This window comes from Xenopus laevis, chromosome 6L (assembly GCF_017654675.1).
Source record: "Xenopus laevis strain J_2021 chromosome 6L, Xenopus_laevis_v10.1, whole genome shotgun sequence".
Classification (NCBI taxonomy): Eukaryota; Metazoa; Chordata; class Amphibia; order Anura; family Pipidae; genus Xenopus; species Xenopus laevis.
This window is the reverse complement of record NC_054381.1, coordinates 29,130,053-29,143,006: the sequence shown is the minus strand read 5'-3', so window position 1 is coordinate 29,143,006 and position 12,954 is coordinate 29,130,053. Positions and strand designations below refer to the sequence as shown.

General features: G+C 40.2%; 1 protein-coding gene across 1 annotated transcript in view; it reads right to left on the bottom strand.

Annotated features, from left to right (window-relative positions):
• abcb1.L (ATP binding cassette subfamily B member 1 L homeolog) overlaps nt 1-12,266 on the bottom strand; it is a 43,965-nt gene extending 31,699 nt beyond the window's left edge. Inside the window, 3 exon segments of the mRNA NM_001087925.1 lie at nt 659-743; nt 11,687-11,772; nt 12,155-12,266. Of these exon segments, the coding sequence (NP_001081394.1) occupies nt 659-743; nt 11,687-11,763 (162 nt within the window). The 5' untranslated portion in view covers nt 11,764-11,772; nt 12,155-12,266.
• Nucleotides 12,267-12,954: the final 688 nt, after the last annotated feature.

The window sequence follows — 12,954 nt, the reverse complement described above, 5'->3', positions numbered from 1 at the left end:
AAAGGGCCAGTGTATGATAAATCTCGAAAATTGAATTCAAATTTTTTTTAAAAACTCGAATCGAATTTGACGGTTTTGGCCATAAAATAACTCGAAACCCCCTCAGTGTTGTAGCATTTCCTGTCAGGTGATCTCTGCGGCAACACACAGACCATCACAAAATGGTGGTTCAAGGCAAGAGATGTAAAAGGGCAATATTTACTTAAATATTTTATTGCAGTTTGGTAAGATTCTTTAATATGCTGCTTAATGATATAAACTATCTGTTGCTTAAATATTGATTTTGGGGGTAAAGTTTTCCTTTTTATAAACAGTGGTACACAAAATGTCCCTATTGGACACACTTAAGTTTTTCCTATGCCCAATCAGTGTGAGTCAGATGGGGCACTTTCTATTCAATCTTTGCCTCCCACAATCCTGCAGAGGAGCTCAAGTAAATGAAGAAAACAAGCAGGCATTTTAACCCTTTTATTGCAGAGAGAGAGATTGTGCTCAATAGCAATGTCTTATCCAAGGGGGGCGGCATCAATAAGGAAACTTTGGGTGGCACAGGGGCCAGGATCACACCTGGCTCTGCATAAACTGATACACCTACCACCCCCTACCCTATACAAATTGATCTTAGCTAACTTCTACGTACTAGGATGTAGTCACTTACCATAGTAAACACTCCAACCTTTGGGGGTTTCTCCGTTTTTTCTTTTTTCTTTTTGAATTTGGAGAAAAAGCCTTTCTTTTCTTTACTAAAAATAAATACAAAATAAAGTTTATACAGGTTTCTTGTCTGATTATAGTACATGTTAAAGGAATGCAATGAAGTCCGGCATAATAATGGAGGTGAAGAAGACAAGTGTTACTTGCTTGTGCTGCACCTCACAGAAGGAAAGATCTTTACTTTGGGATGCTATGGGGCAAAGGGAACAGAATATGCCTCATCTGAAAACCTGATTGGCCACCATTGTATAAGTGGCTACATCCTTGCATCTGCCGCCATATTGCTGCAAATCTGAATCTATTCCCATTTCTTACACATTAGGCTTATTCCTTAACAGTGTGCCTATATGTACTCATTGCAAAGAACTGTTCAATGAGAATTTGCAGTTTCAATAAATGTTCATTTTACATATGTGAGAATACAGGATAAAGAGCAAAGTTTAACCAAAATTATAGGTTGTTAATTCAGAAGATAGAACATTTTTTATAATCCCTGAAAAATGCCCCTTAGGCTCACAGAGTCCTTCAACCAAAATCACCAGCTCATGAGAGAAGTTTGCTTGCTGCAGAGATTAGGTAGAGGAGAAGGTAACAAAGCCCCCATGCATACAATTGGTGCAGGCTGGATGTGGCTTGCAGGATGCAAGTTGGACAGTCCTAATTTATGAGGTTAATAAAAATAGGGACGTTGATTCAGATGATAACGACTATAAAGAAGAAAGAAGTAGTGTGGGCTGAGGGCAATGGACACCACAGTAAGTACAGCTTTCAGCTCCATGCCCATAGCAATAAAATGATTCAGTCCTATTATTTTCCCAGATCTTATTACACTTTGATATAAGAGATAATGAAAATATTTTGAGCCAAAAAACAAGACTGGGTAAATATTTCACTGATGACATGGACTTTGTTGGATTAGGGTATGGCAGGCTCTGAATATTCTTTTTCAGGCAATGAACGTTGGCTACTTCCACCTATTTCCAAGTTACTTTTAGGGGGTTATAAACTAAACCTCAAATGTATCTTTTTTTTGGGCAAAAACTTTTTCGTGGGAAGAAAAATAGAATTTTTCTAGATTTATTATACCACAATGCTGCAAAAAGCCAGAATCCGAAATCAATGGGAGATGTCCCTATCCCACTTGGAAAATATTGTGGTCTGCGCTGAGTTTAGCCTGATAATCCGATAAATTTGGGGGTTTTCTGGCAAGCCCCCGAAAATCATACAATTCAGGTTTTTGCTCGATTTTATCTGTTTTTTTTACTGAACCGATGAAGTTTGGTCGAACTTTTTTAATTTAACTTTATTTTTAATTTACTTTAACAAATAACTCCCTTAGATTTCTATGTCACTATTTCTCTTGCCAATGTAAAACGCCATTTGGATCCTTATGCTTATTCTGCATTGTTAAATGCAAATTAAAAAGCAAAAAAGCGTCTCACCAAATAGTCTTATCGGCTTGTCCCATGGGTTATACTGTGCTTGATATCCTAATTGAGTCAATATGTAGAATTATGTTGTTGTGGGACAAATCCAAGGCAGCAAACTTGACTGCAATTTTCTTTATTGGGGAGTAGAGATACACAACATGTTTTGGGCAATAAGGGCATTGCCCGTAACATGTTGTGTATCTCTACTCCCCAATAAAGAAAATTGCAGTCAAGTTTGCTGCCTTGGATTTGTCCCACAACAACATAATTCTACATATTCTGCATGGTTTACAGCAGTGATCCCCAACCGGTAGCTCATGAGCAACATGTTGCTCTCCAAACCCTTGGATGTTGCTCCCAGTGACCTCAAAGCAGGTTCTTATTTTTTAATTCCTGGCTTGGAGACAAGTTTTGGTTGTATAAAAAACAGATGTTCTGCCAAACAGAGCCTCAATGTAGGTTGACAATCCACATAGGGGCTACCAAATGGCCAACCATAGCACTTATTTGGCAACTCAAGATCATTTGTTGTGCATGTGTTGCTCCCCAACTTCTTGTACTTCTGAATGTTGCTCACAGGTTCAAAAGGTTGGGGATCCCTGGTTTACAGTAACTCTATGTCCATGTGGGAAGCTGCCGCCTGGCGACATATCTCCTCTTCTTCCGGGCGACTAATCTCCTGAACTGCCTTCCCGCCGGCTAGAATGTAAATTGCCGGTATCTGTGAGACCGTGTAAGTTTCTGCTAGTGAAAAGATGTGTGATTGTGGTGTAAGTGCATTAGCATATGATCACATAACACACTGTAAACTTTCCTTTTATTAAGAATCTCTTTAGTAAAATAGTTATAGAGGAAGGACCTGGAGCTGCCATGTAAGATATTAATCTGACAGCTCTTTTAAACATAACAGCCCTTACAATATAAATCCTATAAACACGGGTCCAATTTTGTTTGGATTGTCTCCGACTCCCAAACAATTACGCCCAAGCAGTTCACAGAATGAAGAAGCAATTTCCTGTGGCTAAATAATTAAGTATACGGGGGAAATACAAACAATTTACAATATGATTCATGACGGCAGCACGGCCGATGTAATTTAATTTGACCTCAGACCCAGCTGCATATACAGGATGCAAACAGGCTAATTGGAAAATGTATATTAGAGAGATAACAGGAAGACGGTCATGTTCATAAAACCTCCCATAACAGTAAGTTTGGGATTTCATCTGAGAGTCTGTGGCTGTGAATACTCCCACAAGTACATTATGGCTAATAATGGCTAATAATCGGTGGATCATAATCGGTGCCTAGAGAAACCATTTGGGAGAAGGCAGTAGGGAAGTCCTTATACATAATAAAATAAGTCCAGCTAACTGCCTGATCATTTTCAAGATATACAGTATATAAGACTGCATCTCCTGAATCTCTTTAGCAAATGAAAAAGTCTATATAAATCCCTCCACAAGCCAGGAATTATAATCAGGAGCCACTCAAGGAGATGGCCTTCATACATTATTTAATGAGATAATGGATCTTTCTGTAATTTGGATCTTCATACATTAAGGGGCACATTTACTTAGGGTCGAATATCGAGGGTTAATTAACCTTCGATATTCGACTGTCGAAGTTAAATCTTTTGACTTCGAATATCGAAAGTCGAAGGATTTACCGCAATTCCTTTGATCGAAAAGAAGGAAAAAACGATTAAATCCTTCGAATCGAACGATTCGAAGGATTTTAATCCATCGCTCGAACGATTTTCCTTAGATCATAAAATTGTTAGGAAGCCTATGGGGACCTTCCCATAGGCTAACATTGTACCTCTGTAGGTTTTACTTGGCGAAGTAGGGGGTCGAATTTTTTTTTAAAGAGACAGTACTTCGGCTATCGAATCGTTGAATAGTTGAACTGTTTTAGTTCGAATCGTCCGATTCAAAGTCAAAGTCGCAGTCGAAGGTCGAAGTAGCCAATTCGATGGTCGAAGTAGCCAAAAAAACGTTCAAAATTCAAAGTATTTTTTCTTCTATTCCTTCACTCGAGCTAAGTAAATGTGCCCCTTAGTCTACTATAAAATCCTGTAAATAAACCCAATAGACGGGTTCTGCTTCCAATAAGGATTAAATACAGGTATATCTTAGTTTGGATCAAGTACAAGGTACTGGATTATTTGATTAAAACTGAGTTTATGGGAGACAGCCTTTACGTAATTCAGAGCTTTCTAGATAACGGGTTTCTGGATAACTGATCCCATACCTGTCATTTTAAGGGCTAGTCCACACGGGGAGATAGCGACGCGTTTGCGGTCGCGGCGACAAAGCGCCGCGACAGTCGCCGCGACCGGCGCAGGCGACAGTTTTGTATGGGCGCCTATGTAAAAACGCCTGTGCTAACCACACGAGGCGATGCGCTTTTCAACAGTCGCCTGAAAAAGCCTGGTGAGGCATTTTTCAGGCGACTGTTGAAAAGCGCATCGCCTCGTGTGGTTAGCACAGGCGTTTTTACATAGGCGCCCATACAAAACTGTCGCCTGCGCCGGTCACGGCGACTGTCGCGGCGCTTTGTCGCCGCGACCGCAAACGCGTCGCTATCTCCCCGTGTGGAATAGCCCTCAAACCACTGAAAATATGTAGTAAATGTATATTGAAAATTTGCTAACACTTACATTTACTTTCAGTGTGTCAAAAAAAGCATCATGTGCTTTGCTTCTTCCAGTTGGTACCCAGCATAGCTAGAAGGGGCTTGGAGGTGAATGGGGGCTTGCAGGGGGGGGGGGCTATATTTGAGACTACCCATTGGGTTGTTGTTAGCAAGTTGTTTGCCAGTATAGGCAATAAAGACATCTTCATGTTGAAGCCATACAAAGTGCAGTTCACTTGATTTGATCCAGCAAAAAGTGTCTGCTGTTGGATTTTCTCCTAAGCAGAGACAAGCAGGTGCTGAATACTTTAGCGATTATTATTATAATTATTTATAAAGCACTGACATACAGTTAGTGCTACGCCATAGCAATGTTTATCCATTAGAAAAACACTGACTGACTTATAAACAGGTAAAAAGGGCCCAGTCTATAAGAGCATCAAAAATTACAAGCTGTTCAGGACTGCCCCCCAAGCCCACCCTTAAATTTCATTTTATATCCCCTAACCCAGTGATCCCCAACCAGTAGCTCGTGAGCAATATGTTGCTCTCCAACCCCTTGGATGTTGCTCTCCGTGTCCTCAAAGCAGGTGCTTATTTTTGAATTTTAAGCTTGAAAGATAATTTTAATTGCATGAAAACTAAGTATAGTGCCAGGGAGAGCCTCTTGTAGGCTGCCAGTCCACATAGGGGCTACCAAATAGCCAATCCCAGCACTTATTTGGCACCCCAGGGGACTTTTTCATGCTTGTGTTGCTCCCCAACTCGTTTTACATTTGAATGTGGCTCACGGGTTAAAAAGGTTGGGGACCCCTGCCCTAACCCATAAGGCAGTTATATACAGTATCAGACTGAAGATCCAAGGGCCCACTGGAGGACCTGCCCACCCCTGCCCACCCCTCCCCACTGCAAATCACCCCTTAACACCCTTTTTCACCATTGCAAACCCCTGCCCAGAGCGCAAAAACGAATTGCATGGAGCTGGAGAGTCCCACTGGGATTTCTCCAAGTGTCCCAGTCTGACACTGGTTATATAAAGGCAAATATTTGGGTTGCAGCTCTCCCTGGCATAATCATAGCCATAGTTACATGAAACATATTTCCCCACTTAAAGCAGCATTTCCAGTAACACAAAAGACAAACAAGAGCAGAAGTTTAAATCCAACGTTTCCTTTCTGGAAATACAACTCCATTGTGCCCTGTCTGCTCATAATCCCAAATGTTCTCCATTAGAAGAATTGGTTTTGTTCTGTGTCTCTGCAGGAATCCTTTCCCCTTCCTCTCGCAGCAGCCAGACTCCTGTGGATCCAGCGCAAACTGGGCTTCTGGCATTTAGGATAACAGGTGATCAAAGAAAAAACTGTGTGTTATAATAATAGCAGCAAATAACTGAGCTACGGCAAGGCTTTAATTTCCCAGATACCCATGGGAAAAGTATGTGTATATATGAGACTGTATGAGACAATGCTTGGAATCCTACATCTACTAATGAAGGTTTCATTTATCATGTTACTGTATATATAGACTTGTTTTAAACTTAGAAAATTTTTCCACTAAAAATTTAGGAAGTCCTATGCATTCCATTGCACTTCCCTTGGTCTGAGCTGGTGAAGTCAAGTCTGGCGAAAGAGGTAACGTTCAGTAAAATCCGCATCTTGGTGAATTTGCTGAGTTACGTCCATTCACCAGAGCGAAAATTCGCCTGGCGATAGAGTGCGAATGATCGATCGCGTCTGTCTTTTTCGATACCAAAGTTATGCCTGTTCCCTTTAGTAAATTGGCAATGTGTCTGAATGGCGTCACGCTGGCGAATTTTCGCCAGCGTTAGTCACTTCGCCCTTTAGCAAATCTGCCCCATAGGATCAAGAACCAATATCGCCAACTGGGTTTTCTGCATGAACCAATAGATCTTTGAATGAGGGTTTTAGTACAGGTATGGGACCTGTTATCCAGAAAGCTCGGGACCTGGGGTTTTCAAGATAATGGATCTTTCTGTAGTATGGATCTTCATACCTTAAGTCTACTAGAAAACCATGCAGACATTAAATAACCCCAATAGGCTGGTTTTGCTTCCAATACGGATTAATTATATCTTAGTTTGGATCAAGTACAAGGTACTGTTTTATTACTACAGAGAAAAAGGAAATCATTTTTAAAAACCTTAATTATTTGAATAAAATGAAGTCTATTAGAGGTGGCCTTCCTATAATTCGGAGCTTTTTGGATAATGGGATAAAGGATCCCAGACCTGTACAAGGGCCAATGGATTACCCATTAATTCAAGATGCTGTATCAGTTGCCAATATCTCCAGTACCAACCGCAATATGACTGCAAATTGAATTGCTGTGAACCCTTTGCCCCCAATACAGTGTTTGGAGAAATAAGTGCCTCACCCATCATTTCTGTATCTATTTCTGGCTTTTTCTGTAAGGCACTTGACCTTGGGATGTCATGTGTTTCTGAGAAGATCTTATCACATTGACCCTTTGTCATGTCTGATGTAACCACTAGCAAAGTGTTATATAACACAGGTGTTATCACTCCTGCTATTTTACCTGATGTTCCTGTAATCATGTCTGTAAATATCAATAAAATTTCTAACAGCCTCAGATCACATGCTTAGCAGCAAGGCTAGGTGTCAGTTGTAGTTCAGCAACAGCCAAAGATTTACATTTTGCTTTCCCCACAGATTTAAGGGGGAGATCTCATTAATAGAATACAGGCTAAAGGATAAAATATTTTAATATTTATTAAATATTGGTTTATCATTCACGTAGGGGGTTATTTATTAAAATCCGAATGTTAAAATCTTGAAAAGTTTGAAATTTTTCGAGATTTATTATACCCTGTTGCTGCAAAAAGCCAGAATTCGAAAATCTGCCATCTCAGACCTGTCGAGGTCCTGTGTTAGTTAATGGCAGAGGCATCTCAATTTGAAGTATTCGTGGTCTGGGTTTAGGAAAAAACTATAGAGCAATTCGAGAAAAAATGCCTGAAAAAATAAGGTTGGGTCGGGTTTTCACTTTATTTTATCAGTTTTCCCATGATCCGATTAAATGGAGTTTTTTTTATTAATAAATAAGCTAAAATTGGCCATGGGAGTTTGGTTGTGGTTTTTTTTAAAATAAAATATGAGATAAGTGAAGATTTTAGTAAATAACCCCGTTAATGGTACAATAGAAACACGGGGTCCAAATGTAGAGACACTCATTGGGGCTCATTTATCAACACTGGGAAAATTTGCGCATGGGCAGTAACCGATGGCAACCAATCAGATTGCTGCATTCATTGTTCTACTTGTAGCTGGTTTCAAAAAGCTAAGCGCAGATTGGTTGCTATAGGTAACTGCCCATGTGCAAATGTGCCCAGTGTTGATAAATGAGCCCCAATGAGTCAAAAAAGTGGCACAAAACACATACTATAGGAATTATGGGGATGCCACTTCAAAGTAATTTATATAAAGTTTTTTTTACTTTTGTGACCCTTCGTGGTAATCCTTGAGTGCCTGAGTGCCATATTTTGATGCTTATGGTATCAGTCCAAGAACGCAGTATCCTTGGCAGCAAATATGTTTGTATCCCAAATCTTACCCTAAATGACCTTCAAGCTGGGCTTTCAGGTTTATTTAGTAAAGCAAAAAATCATTCTGACTGAGTTCCCTGCCCCTGCCAAATCCCTTTCAGTTTTGGAACCCCTCCACAGCAATTACTATAAGTAAATAAATGTAATTTCTGCCTGGAATTGGGCTACTTTGCCATTTGGCAAAACACAGCAGTCCTCTCTTGCTTTATGGCAGGAACTTGAGATAATTTGAAAAAGATAGACGCTAATACCTTGTCTGCTGCAAATGGGGGGTTCCCAATCTTTATTCCATGGTGCGTATGATACTTCACAGTGAACAAACGCTTCACTGAGGAAGGGCCATGCTGTCCCGAAGCGTTTGATCACTGTGTGTCATGAGCACCATGAAATAAAGATTGGGAACCCCCCATTTGCAGCAGACAAGGTATTGGCGTCTATCTTTTTCAAATTGTATATTACTGGCGAGTGGCTAGGCCAGGGCCTCTACCTAATCCCCTAATAGGACTTTCATTTGCAAGGAACTGGAGATACACCGTCAAGATTTTAGCAATAATCTAACAAGTCGATCTTCCTGCCAGATTCAGTCTAACACATATCTCCCAATTACTGAATTACTGAAAGGTGTTCTGTCTGTTACCAATATTTTTGCCAGGCAGATATAACTGAATATATATTTTCTGCTGGTTCCAAAGTCCAAAATCATCACAGCAGTTTATGACACACGGGTAACATATTAATTAGCAATGTATATGTGCTGTTTTTCTTTTAATATTTGTACTGAACTCCTTTTTCTTTGGCCTTAGTTAAGGCTACGGCAGGATGGGGCTGATTCTGGGCCTGCATTAATCAGTCAATCCGCTGCTAATGCCAACAAATGGGGCAGATTGAGGCACTAACATGTATTATACTCATGTGTTTCCATCCCAAAATCTGCTCTGCACGTCTCTCGTTCCTCAAAGGGCTCTTACACACGGGCGTTCTTTTTCCTGCGCTCATCTGCATTGCGCTTTCTTCCGTTCAGCTGCAGGGGAACATGAGACACACTCAATTATTGCGAAGGGGGCTGTACTCACACAGACGCATGTATGTGCCGAATGCAGGTGAAATGAAACATGCTGCTTCCCAACCTGTGTTTGGCGCTTACATGCGTCTGTGTGAGTACATCCCCCTTCACAATAATTGAGCGCGTCTACTCCTGCGCTCCCCTGAGGCTGAACAGAAGAAATCGCAACTTAGGGGAGCGCAGGAAAAAACCGCCCATGTGTAAGAACCCTAATACAGGAGAAAGCTGGGGGGCATTGGACCGGTGGATTCTCAGCCTGAGTTTATATGCAGCCCCTTTAAGCAGTAGCCTAAAACTCAGCCATCTCACAATTTGATAAATCTCATATTCACATTACAAAGCAGCTTAGAAACCAGCATAACGAGCATTAGTAAATAATTAATAATTAGCCCTGTAGCATCAGCTTATATGACAGATGAACCTCATTTTCTGCTTAAAGGGATACCATCATGGGAAAAATTATTTTTTTTTCAAAACGCATCAGTTAAAGGAACAGTAACATCAAAAAATAAAAGTTTTAAAGTAATGAAAATATAATGCAGTGTTGCCCTGCACTGGTAAAACTGCTGTGTTTGCTTCAGAAACACTACTATTATTTATATAAATAAGCTGCTGTGTAGCAATGGGGGCAGCCATTCAAAGGAGAAAAAGCTCAAGTTACACAGCAGATAAGCTCTGTCTGTCTAATGGTGTTATCTGTTATCCATTCGTTAACCTGTGCCATATAGCCATTTTTCAATTTTCGCCATTGCTCACAGCAGCTTCTTTATATGAACTATCGTAGTGTTTCTGAAGCAAACACATCAGTTTTACCAGTGCAGGGCAACAGTACATGATATTTTCATTACTTTAAAACACTTAAATTATATTGGTGTTACTGTTCCTTTAATAGTGCTGCTCCAGCAAAATTCTGCACTGAAATCCATTTCTCAAAAGAGCAAACAGATTTTTTTTATATTTAATTTTGAAATCTGGGTTGGGGCTAGACATATTGTCAGTTTCCCAGAAGCCCCAGTCATGTGACTTGTGCTCTGATAATTTTCAGTCACTCTTTACTGCTGTACTGCAAGTAGGAGTGCTATCAAGGGAATTTAAAGAAAATAATAATAGTTATAATTTTAATCATTTGTTAATGGATTGCTGAGGATCAGTGTTAGAAAAAATAATTGGTACAGACCACCTCTGGCACCTTGAATCTTGGTACCGTATATATTATACTAAAATATTGATTAGAAAGACACAAAAAAACAACATTAGGGGGCACATATACTTAGCTTGAGTGAAGGATTAGAAGGAAAAAAACTTTGAATTTCTAATGTTTTTATGGCTACTTCGACCATCGAATTGGCTACTTCGACCTTCGACTACGACTTCGAATCGAACGATTGAAACTAAAAATCGTTCGACTATTCGACCATTCGATAGTCGAAGTACTGTCTCTTTAAAAAAAACTTCCACCACCTACTTCGCCACCTAAAACCTACCAAGGTACAATTTCTGATCGAAGGAAAATCGCTCAATCGATGGATTAAAACCCTTCAATCGATGGATTTAATTGATCGAACGATTTTTCCTACGATCGTTCGAACGAATTGCGGTAAATCCTTCAACTTCGATATTCGAAGTCAAAGAATTTTACTTCGACGGCCGAATATCGAGGGTTAATTAACCCTCGATATTCGACCAATAGTAAATGTGCCCCAAAATGTCCACTTTAGAGATGCACTGAATTTACTATTTTGGGATTTGGGCAAATCCCAAGTCTTTCATTAAGGATTTGGCTGCATCCCGAACCGAATCTGACCCTTAATTTGCATATACATATGCAAATTAGGGCAAGGAAAGGTTTCCATTATTTCCTGTGAGTAAAGTCACATCATTTTAAGGATTTACATACTGTTGGCCCAGGCACTTGGATTCAGCCTAATTCGAATCCTGCTGAAAAATCCAGAATCCTGGCAGAATGACAAGATAAATTCTGGATTTGGTCCACCTCCATCTGTAGCAGCACTTAGGATAAATTCAGCAGTAGTCAAAGCCTGGTTTATGTCAGAAACCTCAGTCAGTGTATTCAACTACTAACAAGTAATACGAATATATAGTAATATATGTGCTGTGTATGGCAGATTCCTGTACTGTTACTCAATAAAGTAAACTTTCCCGTCACGACACCAACAGCAGGAATTCAGTTACTGGCAGTACACAAAGGGTTTGTGAGAGTATTAAAGCTTATCGCTATCACACAGAAAGAGAAATCACCTGTTTGAATTGGGGTCTGAAATGGCGACAGCGATGTCGGCTGAACCGTTCTGCGCAGTCTTCTGCTCTGGCTCCATGTTTAGAATCTATAGAAAATACAATTACGAATAAATTAAAATCATTGTAAGATCATTCAGAAAAAGTCAGGAAAGGTTTTGATTGCCTGACTAATGTTTAGTTCACAGACTTAATGAAATAAATGTAAACACTATGTTCTCTGTTGCACTTTCCAGAGCCAGCACTACATCTATTACAGGGCTACCTGGTACTACAAAACCATTTGCCCGGTAAAGAATTCCAATAATGTACAATAACAGCCGGATAGAAGCCAAATACAGGCAGGACCAGAGATACAGATTACAGGACACACACACATTAACTGGAATCACCAGAGAAAGTCATGTAGCAAGAACAATGACAGTAAATGAGTAGCAATAGAGTAATAAGTACCCAGTAGTCTCTGTTTACCTGGAATAACCTCTTTCACCAACGGGTAGGTTTATCCTGGAGTTACTGTTGCACTTGATACACTTGTTAAAGTCCGATTTAAGGCAGCAAGGTGGGATGCTGCTGAACCAAAAGGCTGGAGGCAGAACAATGAAGGTATAAAAACAACGGGCTCCTCCTTCCGCTCAATAAATGAGGAATGATTTGACAGGTTTTATATCCCTCAGGCAGATCCATTGGAACCCCAATGCGGCCAGCCCAGTCACATTGTTAATGTTTAACAGTGATAAGGATGTGTTCTATAAGAGAACAGTGAGAGCTTGGGACAGGCACCTCCCAGCAGCAGCTTTTATTGTACTTACATCATCCTCTGCCTGCTCCCGCCTCCCTCCTCATCTTCCTGCTGCTGCCTTTCTGCTGCCTAGGAACCTACTGACCTGGAGCTTGTTACATAACTCCTCATTTTAATTAGATGCAATGCTCATATGCTCCCCAAAGTTCTCTATTTGGAACCTATAAACCATTTACATTGCCAAATGCCTCTAAATACCAGAGGCAGTGATTGGATTTGATACCCTGTTCTTGGAAACACATCTAGGGGTGGTAATTTTTAGTGTATGGACTATTCTTAGCAACCTTTCAGTTGGTCTTCGCGTTTCTTAATTTTTGTATCATTTTGGAATTATTTGCCACCCTCTTTTGACTCTACCCAGCTTTCAAATGGGGGTCACTGACCCTAGCAGCAAAACACTCCGGTTCCGGCACAAAACTGCATTTAAAGAGACATATTGCTAAGGGGGGATAGTGAATACACTTGATTA